The sequence below is a fragment of the Accipiter gentilis genome, chromosome 15, assembly GCF_929443795.1.
Source record: "Accipiter gentilis chromosome 15, bAccGen1.1, whole genome shotgun sequence".
NCBI classification, from domain to species: Eukaryota; Metazoa; Chordata; class Aves; order Accipitriformes; family Accipitridae; genus Astur; species Astur gentilis.
Genome location: NC_064894.1, coordinates 22,332,139 through 22,352,657, shown reverse-complemented (window position 1 = coordinate 22,352,657; position 20,519 = coordinate 22,332,139). Strand labels below are relative to the sequence as shown.

General features: G+C 40.0%; 1 protein-coding gene across 1 annotated transcript in view; it reads left to right on the top strand.

The window, feature by feature from the left end:
• The window catches only part of RFX6 (regulatory factor X6), a 37,809-nt gene extending 27,351 nt beyond the window's left edge, over positions 1–10,458 (top strand). Inside the window, exons 13-19 of the mRNA XM_049817733.1 lie at positions 875–984; positions 3,031–3,148; positions 4,242–4,364; positions 5,744–5,953; positions 6,491–7,000; positions 7,992–8,210; positions 9,384–10,458. Coding sequence (XP_049673690.1) covers positions 875–984; positions 3,031–3,148; positions 4,242–4,364; positions 5,744–5,953; positions 6,491–7,000; positions 7,992–8,210; positions 9,384–9,550 — 1,457 coding nt within the window. The 3' untranslated portion in view covers positions 9,551–10,458. The remainder of the gene's footprint in view (positions 1–874; positions 985–3,030; positions 3,149–4,241; positions 4,365–5,743; positions 5,954–6,490; positions 7,001–7,991; positions 8,211–9,383) is intronic.
• The last annotated feature ends 10,061 nt before the right edge of the window (positions 10,459–20,519 follow it).

Here is a 20,519-nt window from a genome sequence, read left to right as displayed (position 1 = left end):
AATAGATTTTTTTTTTGCTGAAAGTTGATCTTTAAAAAAATACATCATTTTCTACAAAGGGTAACAGCTGTTTTCCTATACTGAATAGAGTGGAGTCATGCACAAATTTTGAGGGTGTTAATTTTCATATACATACCTGTTGTTGAAAAAAAAAGATATAGCCATTTTCTCTATTAAAAAAGTAACTTTTGGCATAGGAATCATGTTGATCAGAGTTTGGAGAGCTGGAAAGAACTGCAATGTGTCGTCCTCTAAATATTGTTACTTTGATCATAAAACTTTGTTCTCTTTAATGGTTTACAATCCTATTCACATTTTCATTTGAGTTGCCCATTTCCTACTTTTTGTGTAACTGTTTTCCATTTTGTTCTTTGTTTTCTTTCATACTAGTTTAAAAAAAAAAGAAATGGAGAAGAGAAATAACTGGTCATTCAGGCACCTTTTTTGAAAATGGGAATTGAGGAAGTTAGCTTTATGTTATATTGTGAGAAACTTGTAAAATATAAGGGAAACCTAAGACAGTATACAAATCTGCCACATTACAGATAAGGCTTTACTACTAAACTTATTAATAGAAAGGTTTTCAAGGCTGAAACTTAAAAGGAATGAAAAATATCAGAAATTTTTTTTGCTTTTATTTTCTTGTAAAGCTTCATTGTCTTATAGCCTGTATCATTGTAATGCTTAAGTAATTAAAATATATATGTGTGATGGATGTGTGTCTGCTTGCTTTGCTGGGGAATTGCTTGTTTCTTCACTACTCTAATTCTTTGCTTTTTCTTTCCATGCTACAATATTGTCATATGGCTGGTGAGTGGCTTTTTCTCACATTCAGAATAGCATGCAATGATCTGTTCTCCTTTTTACATGGTAGATGACTCTATTACAGTGTTCCAAGAACTGAAGGACCTTCTAAAGAAGAATGCCACTGTGGAATCATTTATTGAATGGTTGGATACTGTGGTTGAGCAAAGGGTTATCAAGGTACCTTTCAAATGTTCTGCCTGATTCAAGACCAAACCCTATTCCCCTTACTCCTTACACAGTCCCTTACTTATGCAGTCCCATTGGTTTCCCACATGGGATTCATCTCTGCTTCCATCTGCTTATTGTAACAGGGGAGTTCTTCATTTGGTATGAAAGGTTCCAGTGCCGTTAATTCTAATTAATCATGCTGAGTGCTGTTGAACAATCTTATGTGTGTGACAAACTTACGAAGTATCTTAACTAAAACATTAGTCAGCACTGTCATAAACTGTACATGAAAGAAACCCATCCACCTTCTCTGTGCATGCAGAATCACAGGGGTATTGCTCCGTGAGTAAGGTGAGCAAAAGTTGTTCCTTAGAGAAGCAATTCTTTCTTCCATAGTATTCAGATGGTACTCTCTGTGGTATAAGTTAATGTAGCAGATGGATTCAGAAGTAGCTAACCTGTAGAAGGATTTCTATAGAGCAGGATGGAAGATACAGAGATACAGTTTTGTTGCTTTATAAGGTGCTTAACACAGTAATTGATGGTTTTGATGGGATCCCCTCCTATTTACAAGATGCTTTATAATCACAAGTATTTTATATATATGTAGTTATACAGGAATGATTACGCTATAGCTAAGAACAAAATAATTGAGTTCTGAGTTATAGCTCAAGTAAGAGATATTTACCCAATTAGTGACTCTAATGAGTGTAAACTGGCAGAATAAAATGTTGCACATTGCTTGCTAGTAGCTCAACACTGGTCTTCTCATCAGGTCTTGTTCTATCTGGAAATGCAATATCTTATCCATTGTTTTAGGGAGCATCTTGATATGAAAGGATGCAAGAAGAGGAGACAGTGCAGTTAGCTTTCACTGGCTTGCAGAATAGTGATTCTGCCACTTACAGAATAACCATGGGCATGTCATTTTTCCTTTCTTTACCTGTTTTCCCAAATTTCAATGGAGACAGTGATAATTTTTTTTTTTTTTTTTTTAAAGCACTCTGAGTTTCTTAACATGTGCTGTCATATGTGAGCAGCACAGTGAGGAGTTTGGATGATTCAGGGCAACAGAGCCAAAGCAAGTCCTCATACACACTTACCTAGACACAAAACTCCCACTGAAGCAGTCACAACTTATTTTAGAACCAAATGATTATGGTCTGAAATTGATTCCACAATTTCAGAAGACAGTTCCTCATAAACAAGCCAGTCAAAAAGGGTGAAACACTCTCCCATTCAGCATCTACTATGTGATACTGTATTATTAAAGTTAACAGGTATGGTTCCTAGCATTGTTTTCCTGTAGTTAAGGGTAAGAAATACCAACAAGTCCTGATATGAGGCTAGGTCAACTAAGCAGAAGCTAATAATTTACAGAACATGTAATCCTTCCATTGCTGTCTGCCTTCTGTTCATGCTAAAGTGTGGTTACTGTCAAACTCACACAACAGCTTCTTTCTGCTTGCCATTTGAGAAAGCAACAGGGCATACATTACCACACAAACAAATCACTGCCAGAGCAAAGTGACAGTATGAAATGAGCAGCATTAAAAGTGTCAATGTTACAATAGTAAACATACTATTTTGTAAGAGAAAGTCTGGCCAGTATTATACAGATTACATTAAAGTACAAAGATTAGTTTCTGTTCCCTGTTTATGTGGATTAACATAGTGCCAGAAGGTAGGGGTTTTTTCTTTCTGCCCTGTACACCTGTATATTTACAGAACAATGTGGCACCTCTAATACTAGACTATGAGGTAATTTATATACCTTCAGGGCACAGCAGAGCCCAAGCAGTAAACAGTTTGCTTCATCTAACATTGACAGAGCTCTAGTCTGGTTGCACTGAAAAAAGTGAATGCTGCTCTTCTTTATCACTTTAGGACACACATTATGAAGACAGTTTGAATCAGGCAGCTCAATCCACCCTGCCACATCAGCCTGAGTCAAGGACTCCTTGAACTCTCAAGCATATTCAGTTCTCCTTTCTTCTCTCCTGTGTGCAGAAAGCATGTTAGCATACTTAACAGTATTTTACTATTCTCTTTCAGGCAAGCAAGCAAAATGGGAGGTCATTAAAGAAGAGAGCTCAAGACTTCCTTCTCAAATGGAGTTTTTTTGGTGCTCGAGTGATGCATAACCTAACTCTAAACAACGCGTCAAGTTTTGGTACTTGGGCTTTGTAAAACACTAATATTTTCTACATACGTGCTAGCACTTAAAGCTTTCCACCATTTTCTGAGCAGAGGAACCTGTCCTAGTCTGAAGATTCTTTGATCAAAGCCCTAAATGCTGTGTAACATGTTTCTCAAACTAACATTTCACATTAAATGCTAGCAATATTTTGTTGGTGACCTGTGTCACATGTTCATTTTTAAAAGGTATTTTTCTTTCGAATTGCTGTTTGATACTGCTTTGCCATTTAAGAGCGAGAAGCTCTGTTTATTTTGGTATAGCAATGGAAGTGTAACTGCATATCTCAGTATAGGAGACAAGATTTAATTTATTAGTTTTACATGTGGATCAGTTTGGTAAAAAATTAGTGCTCTATAGAAGTTCTTGTGCATGGTATGTTTTCATAAAAGCAAAAGGAATTAGGCAGATCACAACTCATTTAATTCTGAGATCAGCAGACAGTCAATTCAACAGTGTTTATGGTTTTTAAAAATTAAGGTTCATGTGTCCATCTTTAGAAAGGTTTACATTTTGGGGGATTCTCAGGAAGCCTTTTATAAAATAGAAGATGGTAGAGCAAGCGAAACTCATTTTAAGTCTAGTACATATTTTCCTAATTTTAGTCATAGGTACATTGTTATCTAAAATTCAGAGGGTATTTTAAATGGCTGTAAGGAGAGACACAATTTTAATGTGATATATCCCTGAAATAAGGTCAAAGACTTCACCAGTTATTGTCTGGTTATTTAGCACAAGGCAAACAGAAATAGAGCAGAGGCATTCTAGCAGACTTCGGCCTTATCTAGCTCCACTGTGTGCCCTCTTCAAGTATAAAGCATGTCTCACTTTCATCACTATTTTTCTTTGATGTAATTAGTGGTCAAATAGCCTACAGGACAGTAAACAATTGAGCTAGGTGGGCCAGTGCAAAGAGAGATTAGAGCTAGAAGTTAGGCACTATTCCTTGTTGGTCTTGCCAGGTCATTTAAAGTCCACAATTATTTATTTGTTTCACTCGCTTCTTGTAGAGTGGTGAGAGATGGTCACAAAGATAACTCAGCTACTCTCTCTCTTTCTCCTCCAAAAGGTTCTTTTCATTTGATCCGCATGCTACTAGATGAGTACATCCTGCTTGCCATGGAGACACAGTTCAACAATGACAAAGAACAAGAACTCCAGAATCTACTGGACAAATACATGAAGAATTCAGGTAACTAGAGCTTGGTTCTTTTGAATGTACTCTTGTATTTTTAGAAATTGATGTACTTGTTTAACTTTAAACAGAAGCAGCTTAGTGTCTTCTCCTGAAGGTGTACTTACATGCAATGTTGTCAAATTCAACTGAAAAGCTTGTGACCATTCACACAGCAATTAATTCCTACCTTCCTACCATAGTTCACTTAATAACGTTTTGTGGGAATGTGAATACACTGGATCACTGAAATGATCTTGGATGCAACAAACACTTGTAGGTACACCTGAAGGGCCACAAGCTGAAGTGTGAAAAGAGGTGTAAGTAGCAGAAAGGGCAGGAATTCCTAATCCAGTTTTTCTGCCAAAGCTTAAATAGGTAATTACACCTTGAACTAGGAATGTATTAAATGTTACCAAAATCCAAATATCCCTGCAAGGTTGGAACACAAGTTTGGAGCCCTATTTAGCATCTGGCTGAAGTATTACTACGTGGAAGAGAAACAAAATGAATTTAAAACAGTATCCTTAACATTTTCCATCTACTAGGCTTCTTCAAGGTTAGACAGTTTGAAGTCATATGCTCCAGGTTCTTTGCTATAAAATGAATGAAAATTGATTTGGATCAAAATCTGTTCCAAATTAATCCCTAAAAATCCAGTGAAACTTGACTGGGTTCTGCTGAATTATTTTTTATTAACATTAGCTCCAGCAATCAATCTTTAACTTTTTGGTTGTTGTTACTCTAAATCTGCACTTTGCTGCAAGAAACTTGCATAGAGTTTGTCTAACAGTAGATGCTGTGCTTTTTCTTTTAATTTAGCCTTCAGGAAAAAAACTTGTCCTATGTAGCAGTTGCCTTATACTTGGATACTTAGGTGAAGTACTTGAAGCTGTAAGGCGGTCGTGGTTTCCACTGAAGAATAGCAAAACTTCCACTGACTTTATCAGTAGTCTGCAGAAAACTGAAGAACTACTGAGTATAACAAATGCTTTTCTCTAGATACCAGTATGAAAATAACGTTCAAGCGTTCTAATATTCCCATTGTTAATTCTTTAAGATGAAGTGTCATGAGCCTCATTCACTCTTAGTGCAATTTATTTGACTTCATTGCTGACATTTACTTCAAGGGAATAAATCTGATTCATACCTTCACTATGATGACTTCAGTAAGGAGCTGATACTCTGCAGATCTGTGGTCAGGGAATGTGATACAAACAGTTCCACTGGGAAGATTAAGACTATAACAATATTTGTATTCATTGGCTACGTGCAAAATATGGAGGCTTCACAAATAAGCAACCAAAGATGCTCATATGCTGTCTATATACTAGTGGTGAATTTATGTGCAAAGAGCATACATAACAGCCACCAAGAGTTTTCACTTACTCTTCCAGATGCAAGCAAAGCCACCTTTACCGCATCACCAAGCTCTTGCTTCCTAGCAAATCGTAACAAAGCTGCTCCTCTGCCCAGTGACACTTCAGTCAAAAATGAGTGTCTAGCAGAGCAAACCTACGTGTCCTTGTCAGCTAGCCAGCCCAGCAGTGTACCTTCTGGTCTGAACACCTTTGCCACAGGAGACAGTGAGAATATGCAGCTGACAGGTATGTATCAGTTCTTCTAGTCTTCTTTCTCTTATTTGCTTGTTAGTCTTTCAGTCCACAGTAACACATTGCTGTAGGAGGAGCAGTGACCGTATATGCATTTATAAAGACCTCTAGTAAATAACATTTCATGAGCTCACCCTCTGGGCTGACTACGGAAGGTGGCAATTGTAGAGCCCTGCCAGTAATAGATCCTCTTGGAACAATGGTAAAACTAGCCTATACCTCTTGGCTTGGTGAGGTTCTTGTGAGGAGAGAAAGAACAGTAGCACCTGGAGCACATGAGGCTTGTAACTGCTGGAATTTCCCAGTGAATGTGGCAGCCTCCAAGGTGGAGAATGAAAGTGGGAAGCTTTATAGCCCAAAGCCATGGATTAAAGAAGGTGTGTTGTATAGGTAGGGGCCAATGCATATCCTTTGTAAAGGTTTCAAATGGCAATGTACACTTCACTAAAGGGTTAGTGTCTTAAGAGATCCTCTCTATTCAGCAGTACTGCAGGATGAACGCTAATCACAGCTAATGCTTATTTATTCCAGGTCAGATGGAGCTGTCTCAAAGCACTGGTCACCTGATGACTCCACCCATTTCACCAGCCATGGTCAGCCGAGGAAGTGTTATCAACCAGGGGCCAATGGCTGTGAGACCTCCAAGTGTAGGTCCAGTGTTATCAACGCATTCACAGTGCTCTTCCTACTCAGAACCCCTATATCAGACTTTGTCACAAACTAATCAGAATTACTATGGAAACAATTCCAATTACCAGGCTATGTTCAGAACTCAGGCCCATTCCACTTCAGGAGTATACCACCACAGAGCAGAGCACAGCCGATTCAATGCCTTGAGTGAACAGCAGTTCTCCAGGGACTACTTCAGCAACAGTTGTGCTGTGTCTCCATACAATGCCAGATCCCCTTCCAGCTATGGTCCCTCATCCATGTCTCAGGACACACACAATATGCAGTTTCTGAATACTGGGAGTTTCAATTTCTTGAGCAACTCAGTGTCTACGTGCCCAGGAGCAGCGTATCCTGCTAATGCTTCCAATGGTATTAATATATATTTTATTTTCCCATTCTGTTTCTCTTTCCTTGCTGGAGTAGACTGCTTTTTCTCTGCTTTTTTCCATGGAAGATTTTTTTCAGCTCTTATTTATACCTTCCTGTTTTCCACTTCTTTGATGACACACAGAGATTGTAAAGCAGCTTAACAAGCTACTTAAGGATTTATTTTCCTCTGATGAATCCTCAGTTGACCTCAAATGCATCTGCTGCACCTGTGCTAATCTTTCTTTGGCACCACCGCCATGTCTTGCACAAAGGAAGGAAAACCAGGATGACCTTGTGATTTAATAATCTCTTGAAAAGCCCCCAAAACATGTACTGTGAAATACAGCAGGCACAAGGGGATCAGCATAATGGACCATTCTAGTCACAGGGTCAGGATGGTGAAACGAATTATAAAAATGTGCGTTAGCATCAGTTTGAGACTTTGAGACTTAATATTTCTCATACTTCGAACGTAAAGTTATTGCCACAGTCTGCTTTAGAGATATAGTCAGCAAACCCACCTCCCTCTTCTGGAGGAGACAGTGGAAATGTTGCTTTTATATGGATTTGTATATGCAGTAGATATTACCATGCAGATTTTCTTTCCACATATGTTTTTCCTGATTGTGTGCTTCAGAAGGGAGGACTGAACTGTGGATAGGAGTCCCCATGGTGTCTCTTACGGTCACTGATTGCAGGCTACTGTTTGATTCTGAACTTAGAATGGAAGGGCAATTCTGTATTGAAGCCATGACTGAACTCTTAGGATCTTTTTGCTCCCTCGTTAGCACCCCTTTTCTGGGTCTGTCACTGCATATGTTATTAATGTTACTAGGCTGTATGTGTGCATAAATTTTCTTATTCTTAAGCGACTCGGCTGGTAACAATTACCTTTTGTCCAGGTTATCACAAGCTCCTACCCTACCCTTACCCTACCCTTTCTCTTCAACAGTAGTTTCACTCTGCTTTTTTTCCAATCTCTTGTCAATAGGATATTATGGAAACAATATAAATTATCCAGAATCTCACAGACTTGGAACAATGGTGGATCAACATGTTTCTGTAATCAGCAGTGTAAGCAGCATTCGATCATTACCATCGTACAATGATATACATGATCCACTGAATATCTTGGATGACAGTGGAAGAAAACAAACAGGCTCATACTACACAGAGTCCTCACCTTCAATTGTCTGTCGGACTCCTATGCGTAAGTATAGCCAAGAACTGAGGAAAAGCTATGAACTTGTTAGCATCCTAACAAGTGCTGAGTATTGATCTGTAGCTCACATATGTAGTATATGAGATGCAATGTAGAGATAAACAGCTCAGTACCTAGGATTTATCATAAGATGTGTTTTCCTTAAAATTGCAGGACAGTGGGTTTAATAACTCTTCGCCCTCATAAGGAAGTCTATGATCCATTGTCCATGAGGAGTGGAATGACTGGCCTGAATTGCAGAAAAATCTGTTTTAGGAAACACTTGCTAACTATTAAGTGAGCTAATAACAAACTGGGCTCTTCTAAGGGCTCTTAAGGATCCTCACTGTCGAGCAGATTAAACGAACCCTGGGGTCAGGGATGTCTACATATATACTTCTGTGGTATAGTCCCTTCCTGTCCTGTGCTTCAACAACTGTGTGTATTAGGCAAAGCTCCCGCTGACGGTGAATTTTAGGTGAAATTACCTAACCCCAAAGGGTTTGCTTTGGTATATGCATTAAACAAATGGCAGCAGCGTTTAGTCTTGGATTCCAAAAAGGGTTGCATGGAAGTTATAAACCAGGGCACCATTTGTTTCTCTACAATATTACCTCTGCCTACGACTTACCTGTTAACCTTGCACAGAAGATCAGACATTACTTGCCCCATTAAGGCTCTGCAAGAATTCAGTGCTCCTTTCTTTAAAGGATGCTAAAGAGGGGGAAAAAACCTAGTACCACCATGCAGTGACTGTGCCCATCAAGTATCTTCTGTATTCTATGTTGATATGTGCCAGGTGGTGGCAGTGGTACCACCAGTGAATATGGACCCAAATGGTGCAAGATATGGGAAGACAAACACAGCGCACATAAATAGCCTTGCACACTTTTCATAGAAGATGGCTCATGTGCAAGCTGTAGACTTCAGGCCCATAATTGGATTTTTAGCAGAGTTCACTTATATATGGGTTTTGACCTATTCCCTGATGGCGTGAGGAGCCACTGAAGAAAAATTGTAGAAGTATAGGTAAATTGAGTGAATTATAGAAGTGTTGACATTTCAGTCCTTCAGATGGTGTGCCTGGTAGATAAGGGTTTCCATCAGATTAAATTAGATAGTGGTTTTTGTTAAATTCAGTGGATAGAAAACTTCAGTGATTGTAACCTTTTTTTCCCACAGCTTCAAACATGCAAACCACATCTTCTTCCCAGTGTATGTATGGAACATCTGGTCAGTTCCCTTCTCAGGAAAATCTGGAGTCCCATGTCCCACCAAGCAGAGAGATGGTGTCATCTTTACCACCAATCAACACTGTCTTCATGGGAGCAGCTGCTGGAGGAACCTAACTGGGAAAGACATGTCAGTGCCTTAAGCTTACTTTCCAAATCCAGACATTAAGGCTCTGATGACACCCCCCTTCAAATTGGTGGAATAGAAAAATACTACATATAGGTGTTAAAGGAGCCATTTTAGAGATATTAGCAGCCCTCCACACACAAAAAATAGCTATATTCAGATTGGGTCCTGCTTGTGAATCACTCAGGATTGTTCTCACCATTACAGCTTTTCAGTCAGAAATTCAAGGTGAACATAAAGAGCCAGTGATTCTTGCAAGCAAGATTAAGTTGTAAAGAAATTATTACATCTATTCCTAATTTATTAAAAATGCTATTTTAGTCTTTCACTTATATCTTTTTGTATAAAAATGTTTATTTAATGCCTGTGTTGCTCATTATTTATTAGGACCACAGAGTAACTGTTTACTTTCTCTTATTTGACAGATGGTCAAATGTATGTATCCTACCTCCTATGGAAATGTTTACAAGGTCAATTTTTACTGTTTGAAATGAAACTAAGCCAAATTCTTAAGTTTTTTACTTTTGTGCTCTGGAAACTCAATTTCAAATGTTTAGTGCCTACTTATGTAAGTTAAAGTCCTCAGGAAATAAATAAAACATATTGTGGGGAATTTTTTTTCTTCTGAAATAAACCACCTTCTCTTGAAATAAAACCAACAAAATATGCAAATATCATAAGCTAACTGCAGTAGCCTGCTACTATAGCTGGATAACTGAAACAAATGAAACTATGCCACAAAATGTCATGGGATTTCAAAATTACTTTTGGTATGAGCCCAAATTTCTACTGGTGAAAATCCACAAAAAGATGTCCATCAACTCTCTTGGGTTTAGGGCAACTGTGTATACTGAGACCAAAACCTTTAAAGAAGATTTAAAAATATTGCAACCAGATCAGCTATTTTAATAAAAAAGTATTTTACAAGTGCCATGATACTCTGTATACAAACATGCATTTATGTATGTTTCTGAAGAAGCCAGGTGAAGAATATCCACTAATGGTATTAAAGAGGACAGAGGAGAGAGCACACTTACAAAACAAGCTTCTTGCTACACATTCATGAAATAACAGATATTATTTTATAATCAGATTGTCCCAACATCTGATTCAGATGTTACTTGATGTCCATATTCCCATTCAGTCTGTTGAATATATGCTGGGTATTGTGGAATTAGATAGTAGGGTATTTTTGGTGGAAGAAAATGGATGATACCATGATGAAGTTTTTGTTTCTAATCCTTTAGTGTTTTCTATCATGAAAAGTCTGACTGCAGCAGAAAAGTAATAAGGAACATTGACTGGGCTAGGTAAAGAATAATTCTGATATGAAATACTTGATGCAGAAATGAGACACCATAGTTCAGTAATTCAGATGTAGAAGCTTCAGCTCAGTTGCTTCCTAATTCAGGGTGAAGTCTTATTCTGTCACCAAAAATGCCAAAATGCTGCAAGAAAGTTTTGGGTTCCGTAAGAATTCCCAATGACATGTAGTGGTAATACAGGCTGTTCAAACAAATATTTATTGGGTAAGGCTTTACAGAACACAAAGTAAGTACTGCAAAAGAGTTCTTTCTTCATGGTTATTCAGAACAGGATATATTTTCTGCTAAAATTAGTCCTATAAAAGTCAGGTTTCCTATCTGAGCAGAAGCGGGTCACCTCTATAGTCAGTGAAGAGTGATAGATCCCTCCCATTCCAAGTGAGATAAGATGGGGAAGGGGAGTACAAAGGTAAGGGACAGGCCACTATGGAAAGGGATATGTCGCTATCCTGAAATGCTTGGCTCCCTCTGCTGACAAATGGCGTGGCATAAATAATTCCTTTAAGCTGGAAACTTCCAGATTGTTGAATTTACATGAGACCAATATGTAGAATTTAGAGGAAGTAGGCAGCCACTAGCAGACAGGGTCTTAGTCCGTCAGGCCCTACATAAAAAGCACAGTTCATGGTACATAGTGACTCATATGTGATTTATATGCATGATTTCCAGTCATTTTCTGTTTTTTCATGTGAACCATTTTGCATTGTGGGTTGTTTTTTTGGCGTAAATTACTTTATCTGTACTTTATCTGAGATGAGAAACAATATTAAATGTGCAGATTCTTGTTATGGCTACAAAACGGAGTAGCATGAAGTATCACACTGTTGTAAACTGCAGTTCATTATAGACAGCAAAGGGGAGTAAAAACATATTTTAATATTCAAATAGCCAGTTAAGAGAGCTTTCTCATAGCGTTGCAGAACAAACCAAACCCATAATAATTGTAACTAGCAAAACCAAATGAGAAATTTCCATTTTATGACCAATTAGTTCAGTCAAATATGTGGTTTGATGAATTCAGTCAGTTTTGTCTGTGGGAAATGAAATCATTCGTAACTTTTGTGGAGACCCCGTGGGAAAATTTTTACCTTTGGTAGTATAGCAGCATTACAGTAAATATGAAGAATCAAAGGAGTTGCCACTTGATGGTCTTGTATTACTCAGCTCAGTTGCATTTTTGTGGATGCATTACTATGTTGGTTTTAATGTATACATGCCAGAAAATCTGTGACAAAAAATTGTACATATTGAGTACAGTCAGTGTCAAATGAATATTGCCTAAAGGGAAAAAAAAGGTCGGGGGTTTTTTTCTGAGAAGGAAAGATGAAAAATGAAATCCTTTTGATCTATTTGCCAATATCAGTGAATTTGAACTGGTGCTAGAAAAGGCAAAAGAAATGGATGAACAGGTCAAATCTGCTTCCAATTCTAAAGTAAAACTGATGCTAATACAAATTATATCAACTAAGACAAAGCAATATTGAAGAACCGATTGTCCTGTGTGCCATGAGCCCGTGTCTAGCAGCGCAGAATTCAGCTGGAAGAGAGGTGCAGTTTTTTGACACTGAAGGCAATTAGGACCATGGGAATTTTGCTTCAGACTGAAAATTAACAAAAGAAAGTTTGCCTTTGCCTTTAAATGTGTAGTGAAAACAGTGAAATTACTTGTAAAAAGTAAACCTGTGTATCATACCGTCAACCCACAAGCCAAATGCCTCTTACTGGTCGGACCAGCATGCTGCCAGCTATCTCTGTCTAGTACGTGAGTGACGAGTGGTCACAGAGGAAGGGAGCCTGCAGTGCAGCAGGTAGAGATGAGCCATTTAGCAGAACCTTATATTTAAGGCAGACTATTAGAAGATCACAGATATGTTGGAATAGGAACAGATGCTTTATATGATGCAGCACAGTGCTGTTTCCCTCGGTGTGGGATCAGGACTGAGTGGACTTTAGGCTTATGAAGCAAGTGGTCCAGGGAAGAAACAATGACAAAAAAACCCACTCTTGGAGCACTTCTTAAAGAAAAACCGTAGAGACGTTATCACTCTTGGAAAAGCAGATATTTGACACTAAAGAAACTAAATCTGTTAGGAACAGAGCCAAAGGTCAGCCAGAGAAATGCAAGAATATGTAGAATCAAGAAAGTAACGATATATGTCATTAATGCTATGCCTCAGGACAAAGAGGTATGGCTGGGAGTTCCACAGCAACCAATATTACTGTGCTAAAATGAAAGGGGCCATCAAGCTACACTTAAAATTGTGGAGGCTGCTTGCTAGTAATTACCTGCTAGGTAATGCAGGATGCCTTAACTGGTTTTGATAACTGGGAAGAGATAGATTAGTGTTAGTTTTAGGGCTGATATGCCCCAGGTTGTAATTAACAGACTTTTGTATGACTAGTTTTGGGCTATGGTTTAATTGGAATCACTAATCTATCTTTAGGGATTGGATTAAATTTGATATTGGCCTTGGGGGTCTGTGCAAAGGTGGGCTGGTTAGTATGGGCCTTATGACTGTTGCAAATAAGGGCCTATAAAGCCATACTAAATCACTTGTCTGAAATAGGTCATGGGTCTTGTTTTTATGATGAGCTCTGTTTGTAGGATTTGGGAATAGCTATAACTGGGTTTATGGGCTTGGATTCAGGCTACTATGTTGGCCTGGATAATGCCTGAGCTTGGCTTATGGCTCTTGCCAGTAGGGCCTGCGTGGTATGTTTAACTTAACATAGTTAATTCAAGAAAGTTTGCTGCTTTCTTCTTAGTGATGTACTCAGGGTGGAGCTTAAATCTGAGTTAGCTTTGGCATTAGGGTTAACTTCAGGGGTTGGGTCAACATGAAGCTGAGACCATGAGTCAATACTGGATTTAGAAGTGGCCATCAAGCTCGGCTTAATACTGCTGCTTAGAGGGACCCACAAACTATGCTGAGTTCTAGATAAAACAGAATATAGGGAGACCAATATAGATTAATATTATAGTCAGAATTAAAATGAAGATTTACTTGGGCAGGAACTGGTGAAGGTGGGTTGTTTCTGCATTTAGCAGGGGTTGTTGAGCTTATATGAAACCTACTGCCAGACCAGGTGATCTAGTTATGATTCCTTCAAAGTCTAGTCTTAAGAGCAGACTTAAAGTTGATTTGAAATTTACATTTGGAAATGGAAGAAGATGAGCCATTTAGGTTAAAGCCCAGTCTAGGAGAAACGAGTGAGGCTAATTTGAGGGCTTAGGTGATGGAGACTACATTGTCAATCATACTTCTAAGGCTGGCATTGGGGAATCTAAAGTCATGGTTGGGATTCAGGCCAATATGAAGCAATGAATCTGAACTAATTATGAATTTAAGACCTGCAAGGATCTAAGCTCATTATTGAAATTAGTAAGAGTCACTGACATAGTCATTAGCTTCAGTTAAGAGTTGGAATAAAAGGCCTGGACTAAGTTGGAATAAAAGGCTAGGACTAGGTCAGTAACCGTAAGCCAGGATCAATGCACGTCTAAGTAATCATTAGCTGAAACCTCTCTGATGGAGAAGAGGTGCATCTTTCACAGCCTAAGATGAGAATGATAGCCTTAATGGAAAGGACTGTAGGATCTGTAGCCTCTAGAGAGATGCTGCATCATCACTAATGATTAGACCTCAAGTAATCAACATTACTGGGATGGTGAAAGACCAGGAAAGCAGGAGATCCTACCACAAACTATGCTGCTTCCGTGGTCAACAGACATTTGCAGCAATAACAAGGCTCAGCAGAATTACTTCTCACCAGGGCCTTTGCCTGCCAACGGAGGCATGAGCAGGTAAAACAGGAGAAAAGCTGGACTGGGATCTGAAATGCAGGGAAACAAAATATCATGCCCACTGCATAATTAGTGACAACAAATACCATTTTTCTACATTTTGGATTCTTTGTTATTTGCAGTTTTCCCCCATTTAACAATGGCTGCATGTTACAATGCTGCATGGAGTAATGGTTGCACAATTCAAAACATGTAAAAGGTTATATTACCAGCTGAACGAGGAAAATCTACTTCCCTTCCTTTTGGCTTAGTTGATTATTATCCTTGATCAAATAAAGGGCCACATGTTCATACTGCCCTTGTGCCCTGGTTGCTACAGTTAAAAGAGACTTACAGTAAAATAGTATATTTAGAGTTTGATATTATATGCCTTTTTAATTCTTGTCATATTTAATTTTCTTATGCCATTCAGTTTTGTTCAGAAGCTGACTTTATTGATTAGTTACCTGTTTCACATCAAGTTACGTAGAGATCACTCAAAATTTAATTAAAATGACAAGTTTCAGAAAATCTCCACTACAGTAAAAATACCAAATGTATGCAATACAGAAGTGGACAATAAACAGCCCTTCCTTTCTCTCTAATACAGTCTTTACCAAGCTTCATTTTCAAAGTATGACCACCCTTCAAACACTAGCCCAGATGTACAGCATCCTCTAACAGCATCTTTACTTTGTCTCTATGAGTTTTTTCCTACGTAAGCGTGCCATCCACTGGCTGATATACTGGATCTGTCCTCTGCACCCGATCCACAGTGGCTGTGATTTTCTGACAGCCCCCATCTTTCAGTTCTTGGTAAGTACTTTAATTTTAGGGATCATATGGCCAAACACCAGGCATGCTTAAGCTAGCAGTTATCCAGCTTCTGGGTCCAGAAAAATAGCTGATGAACTGCCATCAGTACCCTACATGTAACAGTTCTCTTTCAGTTCCATTTTTGAAACTACCAAAATGCTCCTCATTTTATAATTGATAGTATGGATAATTTTTAAAGAATTTTAGAAAAGAATATAAAAAGTTACCTACACTATTAGGTTCCTTCTAAAATTGAAAGGTGAATTGCATTCTAAATGAAGGGTATGTGGAAAATTCTAGGGAAATTAAATCTTAAAAGAGTAAAATATTGAGGCTGAGACTGAAATGGACTCTGTCCATTGTACTGGGGATGTAACACTTCACTTAAATAAATAAATGTGAACCGAGCCATAGATTAAGTTTGATATTGAGCTATTCCAGCTGATCATGGTGTTTGCTCATTTGGAAGAAAATCAGATCTCTGATCCTGCTCCAAATCTTACATGAAGCAGAGCAGTGCCATGAGAAGAAGCTAAAGACGTATCTGTATAGTCAGCTTGGTTTGTTCCTGTGCTTTGTGGAGTGGTCTTTATCTCCTGATTATACAGTTCATCCTGTTTAACTGCTGGAGTACAACCTGGCTTCACCCCAAACAGTTCCCTCAGCAGGAAAACAGTAAAAAAAAAAAAAAGTTTGTCCACTTCAAGGTCCACGTCTACTCTATATCATCGATGTGAACCAGATTTTCTTCCAGAGCCTTTTCATAGTCTTCCAAGAGTAGCCTTGCACGTCTCCTGCTCTCGTTCAAGGAGCTGGGAATGAGGTTCATGCTACTTCTGCCAGTAGTCAAGGCATGAGCTATCACAGGTATGTGATATACCCCTGAGTCCTGGACAAATCAGACACAAGCAAAACTGAACTATTTAGGCCTGGAACTGCGTCCCTCTCTTGTCTACTTCCAGGCAAAATAGGGTTTGGCAGGTGGCTGTCCCCAAGGGATGCTTTTGCTCAGCAAATCCCTTTGCTTAGCACTTGTTGCTCACACAGATTCTTAGAGTTGTGGCTTGCATGATTTCCATGAGCCTCTCCACGCATCCTGTGGGGATCCCAGACACCTCCGTTGAGGCTGAGGAGTCTGGCTGGCAACAGGACACGCGGTAGTTATGCCGTAGAGCACATGACAAGCTTTAAGTCCCTTCATGGCTGTTGGCCCTGGAAAGTCTCAGTGCAGTCTGCGAGGTCAGGGTGAGATGTTTGCCCACCTGCTTAGGCTTACTCTGTGAGTCCCTGCCCCAGGCTGGCTGCAGCCCTCCAACAACGCAATCAATGAGAGTTAACACCAACCTCCAAGAAATACTAGTCACTTACTAAGCAGAGCAGATTGAGCTGGGCATCACACAACATCTCAGCTGAAATTGGATGATATCCAGAGAGTGTGCAGCGGAGAAGGTGTGTTTAATCAACACCCAGCTATGTGTTACATGTCCCTGTGGCTAAGCTGAGAGGTGACTAGGGAGATAAGCTAACAAGTGCCCAAGCATTTTTAAAAATGGAGTTTGGAGTTCAGCTTTATTAACACTGGTGGGTGCAGAGAGGTTTTGATACATAGGAGGATCTAATCCTTAATCCCGTAAGTAATAGAAGATACCTTCTAAAAATATCCAGGCACCTAATTTATAGAAAACTTACTTCTATAGCAATACTTACCTCTCTATCTTTAAAGAAACACCCTTCACCCTTGCAATACTGAGCAGAACAACACATAAAAACATGTAAAAAAACCTTGCAGCTGGGGGTCCAGCGCCTGAAGATGCTAGCCTCCATTCTTTCAGCTTATGGACAATCAGAAAGGTAAGGTAAGGCTTCCATATCTGCCTTTAGTTTCTCAAGTAAGCAAACAGTTCTTCCGAAGTGTTGCGCACTCAGCAGTTCCTGCTGACTGGCATTAACAAAATGGCCTTGCCAGGCAAGTGCATGCTGAAGAGCCGCAGAGATATAAACAAAATTCACAGAGTGGGGGTGGGCCGTGGGGGGGGGGGGGGGGGGGGTCTTTCTTCATGTCACCTGCCTATGGTAGCACCAGGTGACATGCTACACTTTTTCACAACTACAGCATGGTACAAGGGTCCTTGTTTAGCAAGGGAAGTAAATAGAAACATGCTGTTTCTTTTACAAAGGGGATAGAAATTAGTGAAACCCAGTATCATTGATAACAGCGGTAATTGCTGTCAGACAGGATTGAATTAAATGGAATTTCTCACCCACCTACAATCACGCTGCATTGACCAATTTTCTTTCAGCCTCCAGGAATTTTGAAGAAATTGTCATTTTCCTGAGACAGATTCATGAAACGAGTCAGTGGGGCAGGCCATGTGGGACACACCAAAGGGTGGCCAGCCCTCGATCTACACGCACAAATACAGCCTCAGGAGTCCTGGTGTGCTTGCACCGCTTAACAGCAAATATCTGCCTCCCTCAAGCACTGCTTTATCTGCTGTCCCCAAAAAGAGCTTCAGAAGCTATAGTGCCAAACAAACTTGGGCTGTGATCAAAGCGTAGGTCTACACAATGTGTGTGATGGGCACGATTCATGGGAGAACAATTGGATCTGATATTTAAGTATATAGAACATTTGCTGTCTGATTTAGCACTTTCATCTGTTCTGAAAGAAAAATCTTCTTTGGCAAATTAGAACAAGGGAAAAAGTGAATTCTGCTCAGTACAACTGGGAAGATTCCCTGCCACTTGTACCTCTCGTTTTTTCAGTACCTCAGGGTTATGTGACAGGATGTGAGAGCGCGTTCCTCTCATGCACTGGTCAAAAGAGCTCTGCTGAGCTGACTGCCTGTAAGAAAATGTAGGTGAACACAGCAAACTGAGGCAAGACGAAGCAAAATTAAAAGACATTTTTAACTAAGGGGTGCACAAAGATGTCTGACCTAGTGATTTAAATTCAGAGCAGCAAACCAGGAATCAAAAATCTAGACTTCTGATTAACGTTGTACATGTAAAATAGGAACCCCCCTACTTTATCTCAGCACACATTCAGCATGCATTTGGATCTGCTGAAACTGCAAACCAACCCAACCCGGTGAAACGAAACAAAACAAAACAAAAGAATCCCACACAAGTGGGAGAAAGGAAAAGATGCTGACAATTTGTTTTACCAGTGCAGAGAAAGACAGTCCAGATTTTAATACCTAGCAGTATTACTATCATAGCTGTTTTGGCTAAGGTCATCTTTTTTGCATTGACTTAGTTACATTGGTGAAAAGTCCAGAATTTGGTGTTGCCAAGCGCTAATGCTCATTTCGCTGGGAATGCCGGATCGTTATACTCCCGGAATGGTTTGCTATGGCTTTCTCCATACTGACTTAGTGCAGCTTGCAGGAGTAGGCAAATCCTGAGGGATTTGTCTAAGATTATACAGGCAGGGGCGCTACTGTTTGAGCAGCATGGAGAACTTCAGATAGAAGGTGTTGGATGTCTTGGTCAGCCAGGGAGATACACAGGTAGGTCAACAGACGCAAAGCTTCGCAAAATCTACTGCTTTGTCTTCTACCTTAACCTTTTCTTCTGTTTTCTTTCCCTAACCTCAAAGAGCTGTGGTTCCCCACGCGAGCAACCCCGGCAGACCTGAGGCTCCATCCCCTTTCCTCACTTCTCCCGGTGGAATTCCCCGGCGAGGGGGGAGCAGTTGGGCAGGAAAGGGAGGTGGTCTGCTAAGAAGCCCTCTGCTTTGCCCCTGGGACCAGGGGACAGGAGGAGCCAGGAGTGGAAGTCCTGCATGCACCTCCCCTCGCAAGGAGCGAATGCTCCATGAGCTTTTGCACGTTGCCTTAGAAAATGGAAATTATCCTCATTTTCCCTTTCTATCCGCATCGTAAGAGGGGCTTTGCAATTAAAAACACGATGGCGTTTTGCTCCTGGAAAGGAGGGGTGGAGCGGGGGGTGGGGAAGTTGCCCATGTACCATAACAGATGGTTTAAGTACGGTGATTACAAAATCCTGAAGTTAAAATAGTTTAATTACAAAGTCAATACTGCCTCCAACCTCTGCTAAGCCTTTAGTGTAAAAACAACAGACGGTATAGTGCAAACGGTAGGACAATATTTAACCAGAACTTTGCATTAGCTACTGCAGTACAGCTCTCCATCAGGCCTTCAGCAAACGGAAGATCAACTGATTTTCCCAGCTTGTATTTGTTAACCATCTCTGCTTCAGTATCAATGGATGGCTGTGAGAGAGCCACAAACAACCTTAAGGAAACAAACTGCAATACTATACTGCAAGCTGAGGCTCAGCAAGTTTGTATGTAAAGTCCAATATTGCAAGTGTACAACTGAGACAATTACTAGCACCTTACCAGGAATGAATACGGAGGTAAAAAAGATGAGCAGGTGAAATCTGCAACATTTTAGACTATGGATTTTATAGAAAAAATAACAGGACATGGGAAGGCACAGGGAAAGGAAAATTCGGGGATGATTTCAAGTGACACAGATTTGATCTTTCACATGCAGGTAAAGCAGCAAGCCTATACAGCATGTTGTGGGAAAGCCTCCCTAAGCTGTGCTCTTGCCGCTGAGAGCCTTGGTCTTGGTCTTTGCTGAGTGTGTACATATTCTACATATTCTTTAACAGTGACAAACCCTCCCTCTGTTGGCTCGTACCCCTTATAAACATCAGCTCGAACATGGAGCCGGAAGAGTCAGAGGAAGTCCGGCTCTGCTTTATTGGCAATATGCTAAAATCCAGTCCCATCTGCTTCCATCGTGACACTGCGTAAGACACCCACCACCCACGCTACATACGAAGCACTGTGAGGCACTGCTCTGTTACCAAGCTAGATGGGTAAAAGCAGGGTCTGGCAAGCCGGTGACAAGAGAGACGGGCTCGTGAAAGTAAAAGCAAAAATAGACAAACAGGAGATCATCTTCAACACCTCTTTCTCATCCCTGATCCTCACTGACCCCTAAGCAAAATCAGAACCTAGAACAAGAGGGAAAACAGGCTCCAACAGTGACACTGCAA